Source organism: Strix uralensis, chromosome 13 (assembly GCF_047716275.1).
Source record: "Strix uralensis isolate ZFMK-TIS-50842 chromosome 13, bStrUra1, whole genome shotgun sequence".
Classification (NCBI taxonomy): Eukaryota; Metazoa; Chordata; class Aves; order Strigiformes; family Strigidae; genus Strix; species Strix uralensis.
In genome coordinates, this window is record NC_133984.1 from 14,601,733 (window position 1) to 14,626,735 (window position 25,003).

The 25,003-nt window shown below is 45.8% G+C and overlaps 1 protein-coding gene across 2 annotated transcripts in view; it reads right to left on the reverse strand.

Annotated features, from left to right (window-relative positions):
• Positions 1-2,170: 2,170 nt before the first annotated feature.
• Positions 2,171-25,003, reverse strand: part of NEXMIF (neurite extension and migration factor) — a 65,182-nt gene continuing 42,349 nt past the window's right edge. For both annotated transcript variants that reach the window (XM_074882775.1, XM_074882774.1), the window contains 3 exons: positions 18,098-18,222; positions 10,180-14,482; positions 2,171-9,502 (listed from right to left, as the gene is read on the reverse strand). In XM_074882775.1, coding sequence (XP_074738876.1) covers positions 9,325-9,502; positions 10,180-14,482; positions 18,098-18,173 — 4,557 coding nt within the window. In that variant the 5' untranslated portion in view covers positions 18,174-18,222 and the 3' untranslated portion in view covers positions 2,171-9,324. The remainder of the gene's footprint in view (positions 9,503-10,179; positions 14,483-18,097; positions 18,223-25,003) is intronic.

The window sequence follows — 25,003 nt, forward strand, 5'->3', positions numbered from 1 at the left end:
TCTCTACAGAAGCAGTCGCCATCTGTGACAGCAGCAGAGGAGCCCCTGAGATGGTACAGTCCCTTTGAGGAACAGCTGAGATTTTGGTAACTACAGCCTTAATTCCCATTGATGAGAATTAAGTGAGACCACAGGCACTGCCCTCACCACGCAGGAGGATTGCAGCCAGAGAAGCTTGAGGCTTTCGCATTGAGCTTTTTTTCCGAGTGGGAAGGGTGCTGGTGGCCATGCCAGCTTGTAGCTTGCAAGCCAGCTATGAAAGAGCCCAAGACATTGGGTATTTCCTAAGAAATGCCCATCTTATTGGGACCTAGGGGGTCAGAAACTGAAAGAGCCACTTTAGTCCTCCCTGGGGAGGGCGAGGACACACCAGCACATCTCCACACCCCAAATCTTGGTACCACTTATGCGGAACACGTACCTGCTGGCATTGCAACCGCACAGAGAGGTGGCCGGGCCAGCTGCGGGGTTGTGTCAGTGTCTCGGTCTCACTGCACAAAGCACAAGATTGCAACAGGGACTCAAAAGCATGTTTTTGAGCAACATAACCCAGATTTTGGAGACAACCTGCAATAATAGCCCAGAGAAACATCAGCCTTCCTGCCTGCCCCTCACCCCAACACCACCTGCTCGCAGGGCTCCTGCTGGCACCTTCCCTGCAGCGCTGGGTGTGCCAGGCTGGGGATGCTCAGGGGAAGCGTTGTGTTGACTTGCCACCCTTTGCCTTGCACTGCTGCAATGCCACTATGTGTGCACCGATTTTATAGAATCATAGAATCGTTTGGGTTGGAAGGGACATTTAAAGATCATCTAGTCCAACCCCCTGCAATGAGCAAGGACACTTTCCACTAGATCAGGTTGCTCAAAGCCCTGTCCAACCTGGCTTTGAATGTTTCCAGGGATGGGGCATCTACCACCTCTCTGGGCAACCTGTTCCAGTGTTTCACAACCCTCATTGTAAAAAATTTCTTCCTTATATCTACCCTGAATCTACCCTCTTCTAGTTTAAAACCATCACCCCTTGTCCTATTGCAACAGACCCTACTAAAAAGTCTGTCCCCAAGACTTGCACTAAGGAGCTAGAATTACTTTCAGTCCACAGGTCACGGGACCAATCCCACCAACCCCAAGCAGACTGGATGGTTTTGGTGGCCATGGGCTTGACCCAGCACCTCTACACGTTTTACTTACCAGAGAGCAGACCCTTCCAGCGCCAGACTGGGTTCAGTCCTTCTTAAAGCCAAGCTGCCAACAGCCTTCCCCAGCCGGCGGCCCCACTCCAGTGCTCATCCCGCTCGCTGCTCCAGGTTTTCAGCATCAGGATCTGCACAACTGGCAGGGAGCACTAAAATCCTGTGCCCTGTTGCGCCCATCTGGCACAATTTTGGGGAGGCAGCGCTCGTCTGTGAACTTAGGCAGCTTGCAGAGGTTACCAGGTCTGCTTTTGGGGGATCATTTCCCACCCCCTTGCCAAGGGATCTGGTTGCTGAACACGGTGCCTGTGTCCTGTTGCTGGCAGGGCTTGGCAAGACCTCAGACTGAATGAATGCCCGCCTCCATTGATCCTATCAACATTAAGTGCTAATGAAAGGAATGGTAATTTTTTAAAAAGATATTTTTTAAAACATTTTCCACAAGAAAATGAAGACAGCAGCACTCAGAACTGCAGGGCATTTCACTGCACCCACCTGCTCCTTCCCAGGAAAAGGCTGGTCCAGGGGTGTGCTTCCAGGCGCTGCTGGGACGCTGCCGGTGACGGGGACCCCGCTCTCCCTGGGCACGGTGGGCTGGGAAGAGCCTCCGCTCCTGGCAAGCCTGGCTGCGCTGCCCTGCCCCATCTCTGCACCCTCAGAAGGTGAGCCGGTAACTCTGTCTCTGTCGATCTGATGACGTTTCCATTTCTCCATTAAAAATAGCCACACTTCTTTAAAGCAGAAGCGATCCGAGCACTTTTTCCCCATTTCTTCCCATCCGCAGCTGTGCCTCCATCCCTAATGTGCTTCACAGTAACGAGCACCAGCCCAATTAAGCTGGTGGGCTGGGATCAGGAGCGTGTGCACAGGGGGCACCCAGACTGATCCTCATCTGTAGCAGCAATTTGTTTAAAGAAACAATTCCTAATATTCAATAAATGGCAGTTTTAATTTCTTCTTCATATATGATCTTAAAATGAGATTTTTAATTTTTTTATTTATTCCATAAACAATATAACAAAACTCAGCAAGTTAACAATATGACGTTTTCACCATACAGAGTCAGTCACAAATATTTAAAACCTTTGCAACAAGAACAACAAAACCCAAAATATTACAAGAATAATTTACAAGAGGATCTATAAAACAGCAAAGCGCTCACAAATTTTCCAGTTTCCTTTACACAATATCACTACACTCTTTCACAACATTTCTTTTTATTACAAAATTCCCAACAAAAGTTTAATTTTTTTCTTTGTATTTTGGTTTTTAAAACCAGAAACTTTTAAGTATACATCCTTTTATTAACACCCGAAGGTGCAAAAAAAGGGAAACCTCACACATACAAACACTTCACAGCACTTTTCTAAGAAAAATATACACTTACAAAATATTTTACAAATTGGCACACTTAAAAATATACAAGATTTTGTAGGCGTCTTAGAGTGATCCTTAAGAATTATACTTCAATTGACTCTACAGAATATTTATAAAGCTTATTCTAAAAGAAAAAAGGCAAATCATTTCCAAACATGTTAAAATTGCAGTGTAAAATGTGGAACAGAAATGGATATGTTACATTCATAAAAAGGGCCATTTAATAGTTCTTAAATGCTCAAGGGGGGATAAAAGTTTTCTTTAGCACCATAAAACAGGAGCAACTTCCTAACGAGGTGCCTCTAGTTCTATGGAAGGGAACTCAAGGAGCAGTACATTCACATCTCTGGAGGCAGCAGTCGAAATGCCCCGGCTGGCGCCGTGGGCAGCGGAACAGAGCAGCTCCTTGGATTTCTACCCTGCTTCCCACTGGGAGTAAGAGACAAAAGGAGTTTAACTGGTACCTTTCTTTTGTGTGTGTGTGTATGTGTGGTTTAGTCTATGTTTAAGTCTTCCCTTTGTGCTTTTGAAATGGACATTTGTCTATCTAGCGAAGGGTAGTGGTGAATACCAATTCTATTTCTTGTTTCCTTTTGCACCAAGTGTTCAAAGGCTCAGTAAACGTGTCTGGCAACCCAAGCATCCTGCGAGATGGAGGACATCCTCCTGCTTTAGATCCCAATTCCCTTAGATGGCTGTTACTCCACTGTCATTAGTGTCACTTGTTTACCTGAGAAACAGATTTGAAAAGCCTTGCTTCTACCACAGACATTGTACTTTGTTTATTTTATATTTTTTCTTTTTTTTTTTTTTTGCATTATTTCACACACTGAAGAGATAAAGAGGCACATTCTCAAATAGATGTCAGTGGCTTGAACCATGCAACTTCCACTGGACCCCCTGGGAGCTGCATAGGCAAAGTCCAACACACCGAGTTGAGAAAGTAAGAACTGAGGGCCTGATCCTGCACCAACTGAAGGCCACACACCTGATCCTCTCCTCACTTACACTGACTTCAAGGGAGTTTTTTCTTGTGACTTAACGGCAACGGCCGGCTGCCTCCAGGAAAGCCTTTAGGGAGCAGGAGCCCCTGGGAGCGAGCTCCCATCTAAGTGCTTTGCTGGATCGGGACCTTAGGGAAAGAAGAATATGGTCCAGCAGGTAAAGGATGAAAATGCTTAAAACATCTTTATTTTGGTTTGTGGCTCATCTGAGCCATAATGCTGAAAAAAATAACAGCAATCCTGACTTTTTAAAAAAGAAGCCATGCAGCAACGGTTTCAGAAAGCAGCCACCACTGGGCTGAAGCCAGCCTTGACTTTTTCTCTCCACACAGACCCAGCCTCAGCAGGACAGTGCAGCACCAGCAAGGGACAGCCCTGCATGCTGCTGCTGACCTCCTCCTCCCAAAACGCCTGGCTAAATCTGGTCTACAAATCATTATTCTCAAGCCGTTTTTTTAAAAAAAACCACCCTCATGCTTAAAAAGGGAAAAGCAAGATGTAAACCTGATAAGATTTTTTTTTTAAAAAAACAATTGCTCAAATCCCCATCACTGATATTTTTCTATTTACAAAACCTCTATATGCAAGCACCTCCAGCAAAACTATGGCCATTGGGGGTGGGCTGGCTACTGCTAGGTTGCTGTAGGGTCTCTTTCTGCAGGACACCCTCAGCACAGTGTGGTTGCCACAGGGAAACAGATGCATGGGAGACCTGCGCCCCTGCAGGAGGGTGGCCAGTGCCACCTTCCCCTGCTCGCAGGCAGCTCCTGCCTCCAGTTTGGAGGTAGAGCAAGAGCCAGGGGCTCATGCTGAGCTGCCCCACATTGGTCTCCTCTTGGATGGTTTTTTATGACCTTCCTTTGCAAGCAGCCAGTTTCTGCTTCCTAATTTTGCTGCTGATTATAAGTTGCCCAAACCACAGTGTGCCAGCACAGTGCGGCTTAGAAGAGCAGCATCACTGACACTGGTCCTCTCATACAGCGCCTGGTAGGACGCCTCTAGAGTAGGAGTGAAACGATAAAGTAGAAAAGACAATTTAAGGGATGCTACAGCATAAACATCTTTTGTGTGGCTTGGATTAGTCACTCCAAGCAGCCAGGAGCCCAACTAGAAGATGTGAGGAGACTGGAAGTGCACTGGGACTGGGCAGGAGGATGAGCTGAGATGGGAGCCAATGTCAGGAGCCCGGGGGTCCGCAGATGATGGGCAGGGATGGATGGGACCAACGTTCCTGGTCCTCCCACAGCTGGGAGCAGTGCTGTGAAAAACAAAAATTCACCAGTACTAACAAGAAGGGCAAGTGGAAAAAGCAAGCTCATATGGCAAGGAACAAGACAAAGGTGGGAAGTGATGAAAACCTTGAGGTAGCGATAGGCAGGTGATGAATTTTAGGAAAGCAAACTTCCAGCTGTTCAAGGAGTTAGTCAGTAACTAACTGTGAAACTGCCCTCAGGGACAAGGGAGCAGAACAGAGCTGGCAGATCTTTTAAGGATGCTTTCCATAGAGTGCAAGAGCTCTCGATCCCCAGGTGTAAGAAGAAATCAGGAAAGAAAGGCAAGAGACCGGCATGGCTGAGTCGAGGCCTGCTGGTCAGACTAAAGGGCAAGAAGGAAATGCACAGACAGTGGCAGCAGGGACAGGTATCCTGGGAGGGGTACAGGAACACTGCCCGGTTGTGTAGGGATAGGGTCAGGAAGGCCAAGGCACGGCTAGAGCTGAACTTGGCAAGGGATGCAAAGAATAGTAAGAAGGGGTTCTACAGGTATGTCAGCCAGACAAGGAAGGCCAAAGAAAGCGTACCCCCCCAATGAACAAGACTGGCAAACTGGTAACAACAGCTGAGGAGAAGGCTGAGGTATGCAACAACTTTTTCTCCCCAGTCTTCACTGGCAACCTCTCTTCCCACACCTCTCAGGGGGATGGACCGTAAGACAGGGACTGGGGGAGCAAAGTCACTCCCACTGTAAGAGAAGATCACGTTCGTGACCACCTGAGGAACCTGAACATACATAAGTCTATGGGACTTGACAAGATTCATCCCAGAGTCCTGAGGAACTGGCTGATGTAGTTGCCAAGCCACTCTCCGTGATATTTGAAAAGTCATGGCAGTCAGGTGAAGTCCCCAGTGACTGGAAAAAGGGAAACATTGCACCCGTAGGGAGGACCCTGGGAACCACCAACCTGCCAGCCTCACCTGTGACTGGGAAGATCATGGAACAGATCTTCCTAGAAGCTGTGCCAAGGCACATGGAGGACAGGGATGTGATCTGAAGCATCCAGCATGGCTTCACCAAGGGCAAGTCCTGCCTGACCAACCTAGTGGCCTTCTCTGATGGAGCGACTACACAAGTAGAGAAGGGAAGAGCTACGGACGTCATCTATCTGGACTTCTGTAAGGTCTTTGACATGGTCCCCCACAATATCCTTCCTTCTAAATTGGAGAGATATGGATTTGATGGATGGGCTGGTTCAGTGGATGAGGAACTGGTTGGATGGTCACATCCAGAGGGTAGCGGTCAATGAACGGCTCAATGTCCAGATGGAGATCAGTGACGAGTGGTGTCCCTCAGGGGTCCGTACTGGGACCAGTACTATTTAATATCTTCATCAATGACATGGACAGTGGGATCAAGTCCCCCCTCAGCAAGTTTGCAGACAACACTAAGCTGAGTGGTGCAGTTGACACACCTGAGGGATGTGATGCCATCCAGAGGGACCTGGACAAGCTTGAGAAGTGTGAATCTCATGAGGTTCAACAAGACCAAGTGCAAGGTCCTGCACTTGGGTCGGGGCAACCCCTGGTATCAATACAGGCTGTGGGATGAAGGGATTGAGAGCAGCCCTGCAGAGAAGGGCTTAAGGGAGAAATTTTTTATGATGAGAGTGGTGAAACACTGGAACAGGTGGCCCAGAGAGGTGGTAGATGCCCTATCCCTGGAAACAATCAAGGCCAGGTTGGACAGGGCTCTGAGCAACCTGATCTCGTTGAAGATGTCCCTGCTCATTGCAGCAGGGGTTGGACTAGATGATCTTTAAATGTCCCTTCCAACCCAAACCATTCTATAATTCTATAAAGATCAGAAGGGAAGAGGGCTCAAGGCAATTTCTGAATTTTGGGGTCAGTCAGCAGAGAGATCACTTTTTCAGACACACAGAGAAGGGCCAGTGCCACACTATGAGGGATGTGGGCTCTTTAACATCTCCCTGGTCAGAGATTTTTGGGAAGGACATGAGATGATCACTGAAGATGGTAGCAAAATTGGAGTGACAGAAGGACTGAAGGAGAGCTCAACAAGGCAGCTGGTATTTGTGATTAACACTGTCCTGAAACACCTAGCTGGGTATTCATGGATTTCCAACATACAATAAAATAGTCAATATGTTTTATGCCTTATCTTCATGCCCTATTGCACATTTCTCGAATGCAATAAATATTGCTATCTGGTTCAGTACAAGGTATTTTATTACGAGTCCCATATTCATAATATTAAGCATAACGAGCACAGTGCAGGCCAGTCAAAATGTGCTTTCAAATGATGGTTCTGGGTCAAAAAGAAGGGCCGTGCTACACCCCAGCCCTGAACCTGACCTGTCTCCGTAGGAGCCGCAGCCTGAACATCTGAAAGAAGGGAGCTGGCAGCCCCTCATCCGGCAGCATGGGGGAGGAACGCTGAAAAAACAGGATACACCAACACCACAGCAGTGGCTGGAGCTTGTAGTATCTGATGACCCTATGAATAGAAAAGACAGCTGCTGGGGAAGCAGGGGAGAGCACAGTGGCTGCAGACAAGCCAAATGCCCAGGGATGGAGACCTAGCACAGCTCTTGTCTCCCAGATAAATCCTGAGCATCTTCTGGATCTCCCTCCTGGAGCTAGAGCCAGGGTGGGAAGCTGCACCCCGCTCCCACACACTGCAACCCATGTGGCACCCAGGGACTGCTCACATCTGGAGCAACTCACTCTGGGCAATGCCAGCATTTCATTTTTTCATGGAATAAATGAACTTATAGGATGGTTTTCAGAATTACTATTTTTTCAGAGTTCCTTCTTTCATCTCTTAAATAAAATGCAGTGCAATTACCGTGCTGTTCTCTCTGGGATTGCAGAGCTGAGCCTAAGCTATACCTCAAGATCTGCAAATGCTGAAAACATTTTGATTCTACATTGACACTCTGCAACTCCACTTCAATTTTAAGCGTTCAGTCTGCTTATTTGCTGAATTAACTTAAAACAATTCTGCTGTTTTGCCTTGCGCTTGGCCTGAAAAAAACCCTACTTGTAAGGAAACCCGAGTCTAGTCCTGTCCTCTGTGAAACACCACCTCTATGCTCACAACCATGTCAAGAACGTGACCTGCCCAACTGCTATTAAGGCTCCTCTTCCTCATTGTTTTCTATTGCATCCACGTGTCCAAGCCTCGCATCCCTCTGCTCCCAATAGCTCCCAGTTAGCAGGGCTCTTGCATATCAAGGTTTCATAAGAAATCAGCAGCAAAACGCACAGGCTCTCAGTTGCACAAGGAAAATAGATATTTGTTGGGTTTGTTATTCTCGTGGAGGGCGAGGGTGTGGTGAGTAGGGTTACAAATAAGGCCTTCTGAGAATACATTTAGCATTCAATATTTAATGCTGTCTTAATAAAGTCCAGTCATGTATGATCCGGCCCTGATTGGTGAGATCACAAATAGCTCCGTTTTTTTTTCTTATCTTATGAACTGAATCAAAGAAAAGGTTCAGAGTTGTATTTAAAACTAATGACTTTGCTTTTGAAAGTTCAAACTATATTGGCATCGCAAGGTTAGACATTTAGGAAACACCAAAGCTATGATAGGAGAGCGCTTTTGACAGGCTCTGCATCAAAAATGTTTAAGAAACTACTCAAAGGAAAAGTAAATAGCAATAAATGTATGAAATGTATTAGTTCTGTTTTTATAACTATTTTAGAATTTATCCCAGGTTCTTATAAAATATATAAAACTGAGATACAAAGAATTAGCAATGTAACTTTGCATTTCAAATGATCTTCAGCTACAGGTTTTGCTTTAAGAAAACAGACACTTGAAAAGCAGCTGTTCTGTAGTCTCTAGATGCAGACACTTGAGTTCCTGGCAAACTTACCGTCAGTGGTTTTCTGAACTCCTCCACCATTTCAACTCTCTCCTATAATGAAACTCAACATTTCACCATTAAGTTTTTCTGCTCATGGTTTCAAAGAGAGGACATTACCATTTCCCAGCATCGGTTTCAAAGTTCCTTTTTTCTTTTTTTTTTTCCCCTTTTTTTCCTTTTTTTTCTTTTTTTTTTTTTTTTTTTTTTTTTTTCCCTTTATGAGCTTTAAACCACAGGGTGAATCCATGAAATGAGGTAAGTAAATTTGGCACACTTTTAGTCATGTCCATAAAACTTTTGGTAAGTTGTATAAGTGAGCAATATCATTTTCATTGTGAGTTACAGGTGCTTTCAAAGGGGGGTGGTTAGTACTTAACAACTGGAATGTTTCTAGTAAAACCAAAAGGCATAGCTGCAGAAAACACTCACAACCCAATGTTGATAGAGAAGTAAAAATATATACAATACAGTCACTTGTTCATAGTTTGGCACAATTTTTGTTGTTGTGGGTAATAGTGCATAAACTACTGTACAACAGTATGACTTTTAAAACAGTCTTTCACAGAGAATACCAGATTAGGTTTGCTTTCAAATAATAAAATTCCCACAATTTCAAACTTTTCATTTCAGCACTTACATTTCAACATACCACAAGGCAGATTTCGAAAAGGAACCGACGGGAAAAAAACCCCAACCGAAAAAAAAAAAAAAGAAACAAACAAACATCAACTGTCTTTCTAGAAAAGGGAGTCTCTTCTTCAAATACAGGAAAACCCAAAAATGTTGTTTCTGCTTTAAGAAGAATGGAGTCTGATTCCCTGCAGGAAAAAATCAAACATTTGATGCCATCTTAGTATGCTCGTCTGGAGTCACCACGACGGAGCGTACGCGCTAAAGGCGGGCGGGTACAGAAGATGCAGCTTTAGATGATGCAGGTTAGGAGATAAAACAGCAGAGGGGGCCAGAAAGCACTCAAAATTGCCACGTGAAGCTCAATTAGGAACGAGTTCTCATTTGCAAAGTAAATAGCCTTTTAGGTTTCGAGATCTTGGCTTTTGGATGCATAACCTCTTTTTTTTTTGTGGTTTATTTTTTACAAAATGTTCCAAAAAAAAAGTCTTTCCTCATCAAAATCATTAAAAAGAGCATGTAATCATGTTTTGTTTTGTTTTTTTGCCCCAATAAATAAGTAATTAAAAACTGAAGAAGCCAAACAGCAGAAAAGAGTAGCCTTGTTAGTTTGTTTAACCCCAGCCAAGCCAGAAAATTGGTCATTCTTTTAGGTAGCTTGCAAGTAATAAGTATTTTCATGCATTTAAAAAAACCAAATAAACAAAAAAACCAACCCCAAAACCAAAACCAACCAAAACTGTAAAAGGGGAATGTCTTTTTTTCATGCAACTTTTGCTTTCAGTAAGGAAAAACTGAGGAACAGCAGGCTTAGCAGGTGGGAGGGAGGTTAAGGGGCATTCCAGCCAGTTTGGTGCAGCATTACCTCAGTTTCTCAAAAGCAGCTGTCACAGGGGGGTCCTTGTGGGGCTGTTCGCGGTCCGTTCGCTTTATTTTACAGTTCTCATCCCTCAGTGATTTCGAACTGGATTTATGACGGTAGAGTTTTTTATGGGTAGGTCCGTTATTGCCTAAAGTGCTCAGGTTACTATAGTTTTTATCAAAAAAGGGAGCGTGAAGGTCCGTGGTGTACCCGGTTGAGCAGTTAGGGCGACCGGGATCGCAGGTTGCGGCTTTGCCATTTTTGCTTGAGCCCTTGTTGTTCGACTTGTGGTTCTTTGCCGCTCCCGGCGAGCCGCCGTTCGCCTTCTTCTTCGACTCTTGGGATGTCCCTGCCAAAATTTTAAGAGTTTTCAGTTTCAGGCTGTTGGACTCCGGTGACCGGAATATGTCTGGAACGCTGTTGTGGCCAACAGGCCCCCACAAGGGCTCGATGGAGGCCATCATAAACCTCTGGACATCCGCCATTCCCGACGCGATGTTGGACAGGATGTTGGAAGGTTCCTCAAACTCCCTCTGATCGTCGTCCAGAAGGCTGGTGGCGTTGCCCAGGCTGGCTTCTGACCAGCCCGTGCCCCCCTCTTTTCCCAGTGCCCACTCTCCGGAAAGCCCATTGTGCTTGCCCAGTTTCACCCCAGCCGGGCTGCAATGCTGAGTGCTCTCGGCAAGACCCTTGGTGGTGGTGGCCACATTGCTCAGCTGGTTGACTGCCCTGCTGCCAACGGCTGGAGCCTTCTCATTGTTGACTCCCGCTGCGTTCTTCCCTTTCCTGGTTGATTTGGGTGCCTGCCTGGAGTTTTTCCCTTGCGGCTTATCGGTTCCTTTGTTAGTTTTGGGTGATTTTTTCCGGGTGGCTTTCTGGGAAGAGCTTTGGTTTGTACCCACATTCTTGCTGGATGAACTTTTCCTCTTCGATTTTGACACTTTGCTATTGGTGCTAATTTGACCAGATGGCTCATTAAATGTTGACAAGCATGGACTCTTTTCGAGAAGGCTGACAGAATCTTCATCGTTGAACATATGGAACTGGAACTGGTGATTATTTAAAGCAAACCCATTATCTGCCTGATCCTCGGTCTGCAGGACCCCACAGTTCCATTTGACCTTCTCGGAGCTGTTGAGGGCAGCCTGGGGGCTCTCCTGAAAGCCCTTCAGGGTGCCCAGAGGCTTGGTGTCGGAGCCAGCTATCTGTGGGGACAGGTTGGGAGTGTCCGGAGGGGACATCTCTGAAAGCGACGACTGGCGGAACTTATCAGGTGTGAAGTTGGAAATATCTAAAAGGTCCGTGGACTCCTTCAAAGGGGTGATTTCATCTATGCTCTGCTGGATCACTAGCTTGGGACTGCAGTGGGCCAAGAAATCATCATTAATATCATCCTCGCCGTCCTTTTCACAAGACTTTAAACTTAAAGAACTGTAATTGCTAGAACTAACTGACAATGAACCCACTGAATCAAAACTAATGAGCCTGCCATCATCTGTACTTAGTGTACCTCGTTGGAAATGAAAGCGCCCCTCTCCATTATTAAAATGACATGACTGATAAGAATCATCAGACTGCACTTGTTGGCTATCCGGCATGTAATTTTTTTGGTATAGCAATTTGCTGCTATTCAGATTGACTTGAGTGTATCCAGAGGCGGGGAGGCCGTCTGCACCCGCAGCACCGCCGCCGGTGCCGAACTCGCTCGGCAGCCCGGCCGCCTCTCGCACGTTGCCGGGGAAGTCCTGGCGGTTGCTGCCGGCAGCCTTGCTGGCTGGCCACATGCTACCAAAACTGCTCTGCTCCATCTCCAAGTGACCGGGTGACTGCTGCAACTCCGACTCAGAAGGTGGGGAGAGCACGCAGCTCTGCGCTGGCTGCAGAGCTGGGAAGGGCTTTTCTGCTGGGACGATGCTGGGGAGCGGGTGCTGCTGCTGCTCGGAGGGATGCTGGGCGAAGTATGAGATACCGGTGTTGCTTGACAAATCAGAAGCATCTAACAACGTCTGCAGATACCCTCCGGGGATCAGGGGTACATTGGTGGTGATATTAGCAGATGGCAGAGGCTTGTCTGAAGAGGAGGTGGATGGTAGGAAAGGAGAATTTTTAGCAACTTTATCCTCGTGGCACTCCGGGAGATGGGAGCTGTCTGAAGCACAAGGAACGTTTTCGTCCTTCAGACGCGCTGCAGAGTCCTGGTTTTCCAGCGCTGGGGAGCCCTCCACCGTACTGGTAGCAGCTTTGATCTTCTTGCACTTCAACCTGGCTTCACTTTTGAATTTGATTCTGCGGAGCACTTTCCTCTCTGTCCCCTTGTGCTCCCGTTCCTGCGATTTGCATTTCACGGCGGCAATGCCCGTGATGTCATGTACATGTAATCCGTTGGCACAGCTGGGGGCGGCGATGGCTAACGCCGGCAGCCCTTTCAGGCCCGCATCTTCTTTACTGCTGCAAGGCTGCTTGTGATCAGAGGAGCAAGAGCCCAGCTTGTTCACTGATTGCTCGATGGCTTTAATTCTTTGAATCCGGTGCCTGTTTGCTAGCTTGCATTTTCGCTTCCGTGGGTGAGGGAGGAATGAAGCATCTGAGCCGTTAAGATAGAAATTCTGCTTGTGGTAGAGAGACGATCTGAGCAAATCCAGCCGGCTCTGCTGTCTCTCTTGCCAGAAGCCCTTCAGTGGGGCCAGCTTCTTGTATTTGCTGAGCAGCTCCTCGTTTAGGGTAACAGTTGTCTCATTGGCATCCACTTTGCTGAGCTTCACCAGCATATGCTTCTCCCCTTTAAACCTGTTAATGATGATGTACTTGATGATAACGGGGGGCTCCTTACGAGAGACTTTTCGCCGTTTCTTGGGGCACCACTCATCATCATCCTCTTCCTTGGGCCCATCTGGGAGCCACTCCTTCTTGTCCAGGATCTTCTCGTTCTCGATGGAGTCCACATCGTACAGGTAATCATCGCTGTATCGCACTTTCCTCTTTGCCCGCAACCCGTAGTTCTGCTGAATGAAGGAGCCAGAGTGGTCCCGGGACAGGTACCGGCTGCAGTCCTTGATATCCCGCAGCACGTCGTAGGAGGACTCTGTGCAAGTGCTGTCATCGCTGAACTCCCCGGAATCCTCCGTGGAATTCACCGAGTCCAAGAAGTGGCTCCTCTTGGAGCCCACGTACTGCACCATCTCCGTGCTGTTGCAAGATTTATTTAAGGCAGCTTTCTCCTCCTCCTCACCATCCTCTTCCTCACCATCCTCCTCCTCCTCCCCCCAGATGATGCCTTCCTCAGATTTGAATTGAGAAGGGTCGGTGGCACCGCTGGGCCCCCTTTTCAGGGTGCTCCTGCTGTCCCTTTTGGTGCAGTTGCCGAACACGCTGGGGAAGAAGTTGAACTGGGCATCCTCTTGTAGGGTGGTGGTCTTCTCCCGCACGTTGTCCTGAAAAGATTCATATCTAATCTTTAGGGAGCAGACATCGCTTCCCAAGGTGGAATCGTCGTCATCAAACATGTAATTATCCACGTCTTCCTCAGAAAACAGATTTACAGAAAGCTCATTTTTGGAGCAGAGGTCAAGCAGCTCGATTTTACTTTCGCTAATGAAAGATTCAAAATAGCCCCATTCCTGGCTGGGATTTGTTAGTAAAGGTTCCTCACCATTGCATTTGTCTAATAGTAATCCCTCGTAATAATTTTTCTGAGTGGGGTCCTCTGAATCACTGTCAGATTTTTCTGCATCTCTTTTGTCCGCTGCCCTCGATTTATGCATAGGGAAGCTTAAAAGCTGGTCTGAAAGCAGTTGATCCCCATATCTCATGGTTTCTCCTGTGCTCATGCAGTGAATCCCTATATCAGAGACCGAACAGGTGTCATAATCCCTATTTATATCCCCCACTTTCAAGCTTATTCCCGGCTCTGCATCAATGCCGTCCTTTGATTCAATAAAGCAGCCCAGACAGGTCCGGCTTGGCTGCATCAAGCAGTCTCCTGTCAATGCCGACATGCCTCCAGGCTCCATCATGGTGAAGGGAGCCTTCTCGCAGTCACCCGGCAGCGACCAGGAGCTCATGCCCTTTGTCACGCAGGACGTGAGGGAGATGGCGTGGGCAGAGGAGTCATCCGAGGCGTGCTCGGGTACATCCGTGAGCCTCAGAGGCGACGGGGGGCTCAGCAAACAGGGCTTCTTTGAAGTCAGGGGAGGCAGTGCCCGGTGGCACGCGTGGTTTTCCTTCTGAGCTGTCGTCAAGGCTGAGAATGTGACCGCGGCCTCAGCGGCGGTGCAAGGCCTCTCATCGCCATCCAGGGCGTGCGATTCTGGGCGGGGGTAAAGGAAAAGGGAGGGAGAAAAGAAAGAAAGAGAGGGTTTACAACCCTTGCAGTTCTGCTCAGGCTCACCACCCTACTCCCCTTCTCCCTAGGGCTTGGTGGTGACTTTTCCCAACCGCTCCTTTGGGAAGTGGCAGATGCCCCTCTTGCGAGAGCGCGATCCTTCCCTTGGGGATCTACTTAATGTGGTGATGTGCAAGGGAGAGGTAAACACTCTCCCCCCTGCAGCCAGCTGGAAGAGGTACAAGACTACATATAAAAAACCAAAACCATCCGTTCTTTCCTCCTCATATACATACCGTTACCTGGATACTGCCTTTCAAATCTGACAAGGTTATTAAAAAACAAAACAAGCCTAATAAAAATGTTCCCATTAACATTGAAAAAATTAATGGAAAAATAAGATTCTTAAAGAAACAAAGCATCCCCCCTGCAGTGTCTGCAGCTTAAACATACCTGAACTGCATTACTACTTGAGAGTCAGAAAGTTACAGCTATTTTTAAAAACCCAGTAGTATTTTTGTCACTGTCCACACCAAGGGAAAGTAGAAGGCAACACAGAGTTTAAAGCAATTATTGTTAGAATTATTGCAGGTTTTGCCATTCTTCCCTAATCTCTAAAAATGCCTTTTTAATAATGTAAAGATTTTTTTTTTTAACCTAAGGATTTTTTATTTTTATCTCATTGCATTCTTCTATGGCAGAATAAAGTTATGAATATACTTTTATCTGACTTCTGGCTCAACGGACGACATGACTCTTGAAATTTAAATACAATGTCTTTTCATCCACGAACATGCTCTGATATCTCTGTATTAAAAATATATATACCGATGTGTGCGTTCACACCAGCCGGAGACCTCTGCCGACTCAGAGCTGAGCCTGGTGCTTTTGTAGTGGCTCATGTCTTACCTTTTCAGTGGCTCCACTGAAGGCTGCAGGGGTGGGAGCGGAAGCAGCGCAGACTTTCTGAGGTGGGACAAGCACTTTAAAATGCAACTGGAGCACCAGGCTGTTGCAAGAAATGGGGCATTCGAAGGGATCTGGCACCTACACAGTTGCTACGACCCTCTGTGACAAGTGTTTTTATTCAAAACTGATAGAAAGGCAAGCCTCCTCCTGCACCTATGCCAACTGACACCAGCTGGTAAGGGAAGGCTCATGGAGGCACATGTACCACCGGCACGATGAGACACCACTGTGCTGCCACACTGGTGCTGCCGAGCAGAGCAGGGCTTCCACCTGCAGGTGGGCAATATGAAAAGGAGTGGGGTGAGATGGAGGGCTGCCTGCATAAAACTTAGAGGAGGTCAAAATCCCCCTAATCCCATCCCAAAAGCTCCTGGCAGTTTTGTGCTACAGGGACCTTAGGGACGGAACCATTGGTAAAGTCTTAAGCCAGTACAAGCAAGCTGCAGTCAGAGCCATGCAGCGCTCTAAGGACTTTAAACAATTTTCCAGACACTATACAAATCAAACCAGAAGTGCAATGCAATGCCTGTAAACATCCCCAACATGTGTGGCTTGGAAAAGACCAGACTGACTTGTTTGAAATCTGTGCTGCTTCCCTTCCCTCAAAAAGGGTTAAAAAAAAAAAAAGATGATTTTTGAGTCCCTCCCACCAGTTTTTAGATCAGAAATGCAGAGGTGGTATCTTTTTCCTTAAGCACCAAAACAAATTAACCAGTGCAGTTCCACTTCAGAAGTAAAATAAAATAAAAAATCAGCTTGGAGCTGACAGGAAGCATGGAAAATTTGAGGATAAAAGAAGAATGTCTGTGAATGCTGTAAGACTCAAAAAAGGGGGAGGTAGAAAGCTGAAATTTAATCTGAAATGCTGCATTCAATACTCAGAGATGCTATTATATAAACTAAACTGTCTCTGGGTGTTTCTTTAGGTTTATGTTTGTGTAAGTGAACTACACAAGTATACAAATGCCAAAACTTGATTTGAAAATACAAATACAAATGCCAAAACTTGATTTTCTAGGGCTTGTATCATCCTAAAATCAGGCGCATGTTCAATTGATGCTCTAAAGTAAACAATACTCCAAAAGACTACAGCTAAAAAAGAAAATGCTGGAGAAGCAAAACCACTCTTTCCGGTTTAACTCAACAGCCATCCAAAAGCACATGGGCAACCTGAGCAGAAAAATACTGAACCATCCCACTGTCAATCAGCCCTAAGTGGGCACTCCAGCAGCCCAAGGGCTGCTCTGGATTCACTGAAGCCAGCAACCATTTATAGTTAGGGTGAGAGGAGGCAAAAAGCATCAGCTCCATCCCCAGTGCCATCAACAGGGAAGTGGTGGCATCAGAGCTACTTGCTGGCTCACTGCTTTGGATTCAGCAGCAACTCCTACACAGCAAGGTTTAATTAAAGTGCTTTTTAAACCCTGTTTAATTGAATTTCATGGAAGCAGTATCAGATTCTAGAAATCGCCTATCTTTACTGAGCAGGAAAGCGCTGATTTTACTGCCTATTGGATTAGACAAGGGGACCATGGCTAGAAAATCTCCCTGTACCTCCAGCAGCTGTCATCAGCTGTGACTTTACCATGTGTGGTCATGAAGGAGATGGGCTGACAAATACCTCTAAAATTACATCGTAGGGGCAAGCACAAGCACACACTTCACCTGCCACCAGAACACATTGCAGGGTCCTCACAGGTACCTGTATGTCTGGAGTTGCTCCAGGTTTTTGGTAATGAACAAGAACAACGTTTGCCTCTACGTGCCTTGTTTTGAGATGACAGAAGGATTTGAACATACAAGACGTCAGAGGACCATGTCCTTGATATCTAATAGGGTCAGATTTTCAGAGGCATATTTATTTCAATCAGGTTTTCAGGTAGCAGAGCACTGTTACTCCTAATTAGTTATTGCTTTTGAAAGCAAGTATTGAATCGATTAAATAGATACAGACAAAGTTAGGTATTTTGGGCAGGCTGCAGGAATGGGCTGATCCTTCTTGATGTCGATGAAAGCCAGAATTACTTAGTGGCTCCCAGGAGCACAACAGTGGCCAGCAGCACCTGTGCACATGCAGAAGCAGTGTTACAGGCTGGGGAATCCCACGTGCTGGCTGACGGGCCACACAGAAAAGGCAATAATGAGCTCGCAAGTCCAACCTTTCCTTTCCCCAGGTGCTAATCCAGGTTTGTTTTTTCTACCCAACCTCTAGTTTTTCCCCAGTTTGTAGGGACTAAGTATCGTTCAGTCAAATTTTGCTGAGATTGGCTAGTGGGTTCGTAAGTAACTGCCAAGAGAGGGAAAGATTCCCAACAGACAGAGAAGCTACATAATCTTGTATGACTTTTTTCCCTAATAAACCAAACTAAAATCCATAATTCAAACTGCATGTGCACATAAACATTTCCAACCATGCATATGCATGGGCAAAAGCAATATTTGTTAAGACCTAAAAAGGTATAGATTCATAGCCGGAGTGACATCTGTGCAGAAAATACCCATTTACCCTACTGCTCCACATTGCAGACATACCTGCAAGCCCCTAAAATTAAATACACTAAAGGAATTAGGAAAATAAGTTGGCTTGCGATTTGTCACTGCTCCCTCATGTACGGTAATTAAATTCCTTACCATTTTCTTTCACCCCATTAATCAGGATAGTTTCTTGGTCTTCTGAGGCACAATCCTGCTCTTGTTGGTCATCCATCAATTTAACCTCTTTCTGTTCACTCCATGCCCCACTGCATCTGGCCAACCTGCACATTTCCAGAAACATAACCACAGTCAGTACAATTCCCAGAATCAGCTCAAGGAACCGTGAATAAAAAATAACAACAATAAAAAAACCCCACACAACCTCACATGCTGCCCTTACCCTACTTAAGAGGACAAATGCTATTTATTTAGACTATTGTATTTTCACTTTTCCACTCCAAAAGCCAAGTCCAATATATTTCGGCAAGGTTAAAATGCTATACATCACCATTTCCTTTCCCAAAGTCCGTCTTTAGAAGGCAGAGCAGTGCTCTGCACCTCTGCAGCACCCTTCACATCACCCAAAACTGCTTTGCAAAGGCACGTAACTGTTATTATCTCCAGATGGGTGAGCGGAGACATAAAGAGGAGAGAACTCAGAATCACAGAATCATCTAGATTGGAAAAGACCTTGAAGATCATCTAGTCCAACCATTAACCTCACACTGACAGTTCCCATCTACACCATATCCCTCAGCGCTATGTCGACCCTACTCTTAAACACCTCCAGGGATGGGGACTCCACCACCTCCCTGGGCAGCCCATTCCAACACCTAACAACCCGTTCTGTAAAGAAATGCTTCCTAATGTCCAGTCTAAACCTTCCCTGGCACAACTTGAGGCCATTACCACTTGTCCTATTGCCCCAGTTCAGACAGGAGCAACTCTGCATTGGAGTTGCAAGAGAAATGCATATATCCTAAGTGATAACTGCTCGCCCTAGCTACCAGCTACTGCTCTAGTCTTCCAAGCACTGGCAAGTATGAAAAACTCCCCAAAAAAGTGATTTTTGTTGAAAAAAATATCTCTAGTCTCATTCTTCACTTCATCACGAGAGCTTCCTTGGAAGCCTCAGTCTCCTGACACCTACCATCACCTGCACCATCCCCTTCAGGTGAAGCTTCATCTCAGTAGTATTACCACTAGTTGAGGTTGACTGGACTTGATGGTACTTCTCCAAAGCAACAAAAGGAGATCAGAATCAAGCCCAGATTTTCTCCCTTCCTCTGCTGAAGATCCCCCCACCTGCCTAAGGAGAGGGAGACCGTGCAACAGAGAGATGTGGCTGAGTCCCCAGGCACATGTGGCATAGGATAACCCTCAGCAATGCTCCCCATGGACAGAATTTCACCTCTTTGACTGTAAATTCAAGTCAGAACCCACTTTTTTCCTTCTGGCAACTTGAACTCAACTTTTTCCTGTCTCACAAAATAGGTACTAGATTGAAGCATTGTTTCAGGTGTTTGTTTGGTTTTGTTTGTTGTTTGTTTTTTTCTTAAATCAACATTTGTCAATGTCTGATCTTCCCACAGTATTCACTGCCCAGGGTTCAGCAGCCAAACTTCATTCATATTCGGATTTGCAGTGGAGTCCTCTTAATTAACATGAAATCTTTACAACTGTCTTAGTAAGTGAAACCTTCCCTGAACTTAAAGATGTTGTGACACCAAGTAAGATAAGAATAACAAGCATCAGTAACTCAATTCCTTTGCATATTTAGAGGAATATTTAACTAACCCTGAGAGTTCTACTTTGATGCAAATCCATATTTCAGAGCTCTTAAAATGCAAGTAGGTTTGCTGCAGTAAGACCCCTCTCTCCCACCAGCACCTGCACCCTCCCCACCACCCCAGGCTCCCATCACAGTTGAGAAAAGCTCCAGCCAAAGCATCACTGACATGTTGTAACACAAGCAACCTGAAACACCAAAGCACAGATCAGGCATCGTTGGGAGTTATTTCCATGCGATTTGATGAAGATTAACTTCTAAGTATGAAAGCTGCTCTGCGTTTTCCAGTAACAGTCTACAACTTCATGCCTCCTTGATAATATCTCCTGCTTATTAAACCTATTGTAATATAAATATGAATACATTTTTACAATATCTATTAATGAAAATATTAATAAAATATCTTAAGCCTCAGGAGAAGCAGAGGCTTCTCAGGAGACCAGAGAACCACCACTGGCCCCACACATGGGCCAGCATGACTTCTGGGAAGGGGCCTGTTTGCTGCCTGAGGAAGCTCTGGGAGAAGGAAAAGTTGAGTTGAGTTAGGAGCTTTGATAGCTTGGGACCTGGCAGATATGTTTTGCACACCCTCATGGTTTGCCAGGTGGGAGAAATATGTGCAAAGACCTTCCATTTCAATTAGCTGCGGGCAGGCAGGGTTGGAGGACGGAATATTTGGCTACGCACGTTTACAGATCTGAACCTGTTGCTCACTTCATGCCCTCAGTGTGGATGACGGGACCATCATCTTCAATACACAGAATGTTACAATTAACATTTCTGTATACTCTGATCTCCACTGTCTTTCTGAAGTGCAGAGGTGGCGCTCTGATAAGAGGCTTATCCATGCATGGTCACCAGCAGATGCAAAGTAAAAGGGGAGAGGCCCTGCCATCACACCTCGCCTGCAACTCTCTGTAGCTGAGGGGCTTCAGCATTTGGAGACTACATCCAAAATTTATTCTATTAATTTCCCTAATTATTTTCAGCCCAGTTGACACTGCTGACCCCTGTGGCACCTTGTGCTAATGCACATGGCAGCTTCTGTTCTGCGTGAAAGGGACCTGCTTTTGTTTGGTTTGAACATGCTGTCCTCCAAAGGATGGGACGTGTTTTCTCACAGGAACACAGCCTCTGTCCAAGAACGGACTTGAGAGTATGACCATCATTTAAATATTTAATAATATCTATATTCACAGAAGAATCATGGCAACATTTCAAGTTATCCAAGTACGTAAGCCAAATCAGGGTACTACTGAACTTTTCCTCACTGTTCAATGTTTAACCCACAGGAACCAGGTTGAGGGGGAAGAGCTGATTCAGTGTTGCTGCAGAAAGCTTCATCCTGCAAGTCAAGTCTTTCTTTTCTCAGGACGGTAACTTGAGACTTGCAGTTGTAAGCTCAGAAGCACAAGCATCATCTCTGCATAGCTTTGCTGATCTCATTTTCACCTGGGTGTACTGGTTTATAGCGATTTGGTGAAAAATGCCACAGCTGGCCTGTTTTCAACCGGTAACATAATCACAGCCATATTAAATTAATGGCTTGCAATGAATAAAACATAGGACAAAAGCAGAAACAATAATTCTCCCATAATATAAATTTGTCACTTCCAGCACACAAAACATCTCTAGAGAGAAAATAACAATGCAGACATAAAACACTAGCAAGCTCACCAAGAAAGATCCCAAGTATTTTAAAGAAGGCATCATCCTATTACCGCTGGTCTTTCCACCAGAGGAGGAAGGAGCAGGGTCTCATGCGTGGGTTGCATGCCTCTCTGCCTGCTTCCTTCTTCCTCTTTCAGTTTGTGGAGTTGGTGGTTTGACTGCAGTTTGCAAACAGGTACGTGAGGGAGGCTTCTGCCATTTGTTACCTCTGACAGGTACTCAATGGCCAGCCTTCAAGGAGAGGGCTCATTTGGGCAACAGACTGAGGAGGCAAGCAATGGGCAAGCAGGCAGCCAAGCCAATGGAGGCAGAAAGATAGAGTTTATAAGTGAGGAAACCTGTGGGACTTTTAATCCCTTATCATTTTCTGGGATGTGTGTGCATAAGGGGGAGGGATGGGCAGGGGGGATATTTCCAGTGGATGCAATCCAGAGGTTGGAGAAGACAATGAAAACAATGAAATGCAAGAACAAAGGGGGTGTGCCTGCGGATGGCTATTTGTTTTGACCCCAGTAACTCAGAGAGCAGAGCTGAGCTCTAGAAATGAGCTGGAAAGAACTGAGAAGAGTTCAGACAGGACATCTTCACATACCGTCAGAGACAGATGAAGTGCGAATGAGACAGACAATCTAAAGTTTGCAGAGACCTGCTGAACAAGAGGACTTTTGGGAGTGGTGTGACCATGAAAGGTCAGATCCCAAGAGGGTCAGGGAGAAACACTGGTGACTGAGAAAGAAAAGCTGACAAAGGGGCTTGATGCGATGCAGAACAAGAAGAAACCAAAGACTGGGAATAACAAAGAGGAGAAGAACAGCTGGGTCCCTGGGAAGAAAAACTAAACTGAGAGGTCTGGGGTATAAAGGTGATGGTCAGAGAATACACCGAGTAGCAGGAGAGCACAGAACATAGAGCCATCTGCGGACAGAAATATAAAAGGAAAAGAATATGGATTTCAGACAGCGTCAGGCCATTGAAGAGATACTCGACTGGGGTCATGCTTTTATGAAGAACCGACAGGAGGAAAATCAGTCACCAGCTTGAAGTTTATGAACTTGACTGGAGCTGGAGTGGATTGAGGAAGAGGATGGTGGGCAGAAGATGATGATCAAAGATGTGGAGTCACATGAACTCCAGGTCTCTGGAGGAGGAGGAGGGCAGGAGCACAGCTTGGCAGGCTGTGCTTCAAGGACGGTCACAGGTGGTTCAGTCATAGGGAAAAATTCAGAAGGACTTTTCTTGATTGCACCACGTACTTTAGGGCATTGGTCTGCTAAGATCACAGCTGGCATGACAGAAAAATACTGGCTAAGAAAGGAGATCAAAGGGAAGAAGTCCCAGAAATCAAGCAGTGGAGCTAAAAAATAATCCAACTAGTTTTAAGCATGGGACAGACAAATTAATGGACAGAAGGACAGGATGCAGTTGCCTGTGATAGCAATACCCAGGACTTGGTGACCTGGAGAAATCTCTTTCAGCTCTATGACTCACGTCAGGTGAAAGACTGCAAGTGCCTCAAAAAAACCCTCAGCATCCCAGCTGAGAAAATTCTCCATTCCTCAGGGTTCCTGTCAATTTTCCCACTGCTTGTGCTAACAGGGTTGTACAAAAGCTGTTACCGTCCAGATCATGTGCACAAGTCTGCAAGAATACAAATGCAGCACCTCAAATGGACTCTCCACTGTAAACCTCTTGTTGCCTTGTGAGCAGGTGTCCTCAGCCCAGATGGCTAAGTAACCCAAAGCACTCTTTTGTTCTGTTTTAAAAACCCACATGAAATTTGAGAAGTTTTATGGGCATTGGTGCTGCTGGAGTGGAGACAGATGTGGTCAGAGAAGGAAAGCCGATGTCCCAGCCGATACCCCACTAGCTCCCCCTGCTCCCAGCAATATTTAGAGGCAATATCCTGGTAGAACATCCCTTCATCAGTTCTTTGGAGTAAAACCAGATTATTTCTTCTCCTATAAATTCAACAGGGTATGCAAAGCAACAGCAACACAAGCAATGCTCCCTATAGGAAATGAAATCGAGGCGTGCCGGTTATTTACCTAGAACAGAGGAGGAAACGCCCCAATTACAAAGCTAAAACATCTGGACATGTTCCCACATTCATCTCCAGTCACGTAAATGATGGGCCTTAAAATCACTTAAAACTGGCACTTTTTTTGTACAGCTTGGATTTAAGCATGTTCCTACTGACATTAATTTTACACAGGTGAAAGGGGAAACACCACCAATTTATAGAACCATGATGGAAAAATGCATCTGCTTGATGCCTGTCCTCTACAAAGAAAGCAACAAGTTGTTTTGCTTCTTTCTTCAGACAGAAAAATGTCCATTTCCCTTCAGTATTGCATGCAGCTGTCCTCAGTAGATGTTTACAAAGTGTACAGGTGGGGGTCCCTCACCTTGCTGCTGTCAGAGGTGCCACAGGGAGAGGACATGCCCTTCAGCCTCCCCAGCTGGAGAGCCCTGGCTCCCCAGATGCTGGCCCAAGGAGAAATTGTGCCAAGGGACCTGCTGGAGTGATTTCCTCCTGCTGAAGGGACTCTGCAGACTCTTCCTTGGGAAGAAGCAGTGATTTGGCTCATGACATTTTCCAGCAGAAGCAGTGATGGTCGCAGTAATGCCCTGGAAGCACTTAGAAGGGATAAAGCCAGCCAGCTAGCCATGACTGCCACATAATCCAGTGCTTGACTGCTTATATATATATCCACAGTTAGTTGAACATCTCCTTGTTTGTATTTCCTGGGCACCAGCATTATACTGTTGAAGCTTAATACACTCCTCCCAAGCAGAAGAGGGAAAAAAAAATCTACCAGGTAAAAATAAACAGCCTACTAGACTGACTGAAAGCCCACCTATACATATGGGAATTATATTAGATGGAGTCTATTATAGGTTAGTGATAGCTATTCTATAATTAAAGATGCAAGAGTGTTTTCGCTTAAAGCTGAATAAACAAAAGGTCACTAGCACCCAGACAAAACCCAATGTGCCAGTTCCTATTTACACATAGCTTTTACATACCAAGTGATTTTATTTGTTGTAGATCACGAGGGTAGATGGAGAAGGAGTATCCAAAGTGAAGGAAAATCTTTTTATGGAGAAGTGGGCGAAGAAAGTGAAGAAGAAGATGTGGCTTTTTTTCCTACAGAGTTGTGAATAAGCGCAGGTGTTCTATATATGCAGTTGTATCTTTCGAAAAAAGAGCTTTAGAGAAATTAATTACATGTCAGAGCCTTTGACAGGTCTTTTAAGAATTATGATACTTTTGAATGAAAACATTATATACTTAAAAAGAAATACCATGTAAATGTCTCTGAGATATTTACATTCAGTGGAGTAATAGTAGAAAAGAATTCAGTTCTATCCTTGGTACGAATGGATGCTGAACATGCTGTGCTCTTCCTAACAACGACATCTCCTGCCCTTGCAGGACTTCATTAACTCTCCTGCAAAAGCACAAAACAAGAGTTCAGGGGCATCTGCCAGGACTCAGCCATAAACAGAAACAATGTTCTGCTGAAGAGCCACAACCGCTTCTCTTGCTCTCCAGGCTGCGTCCCTGAGCACACAGCTCCTCTCCAAAGCAAGGCCATCAC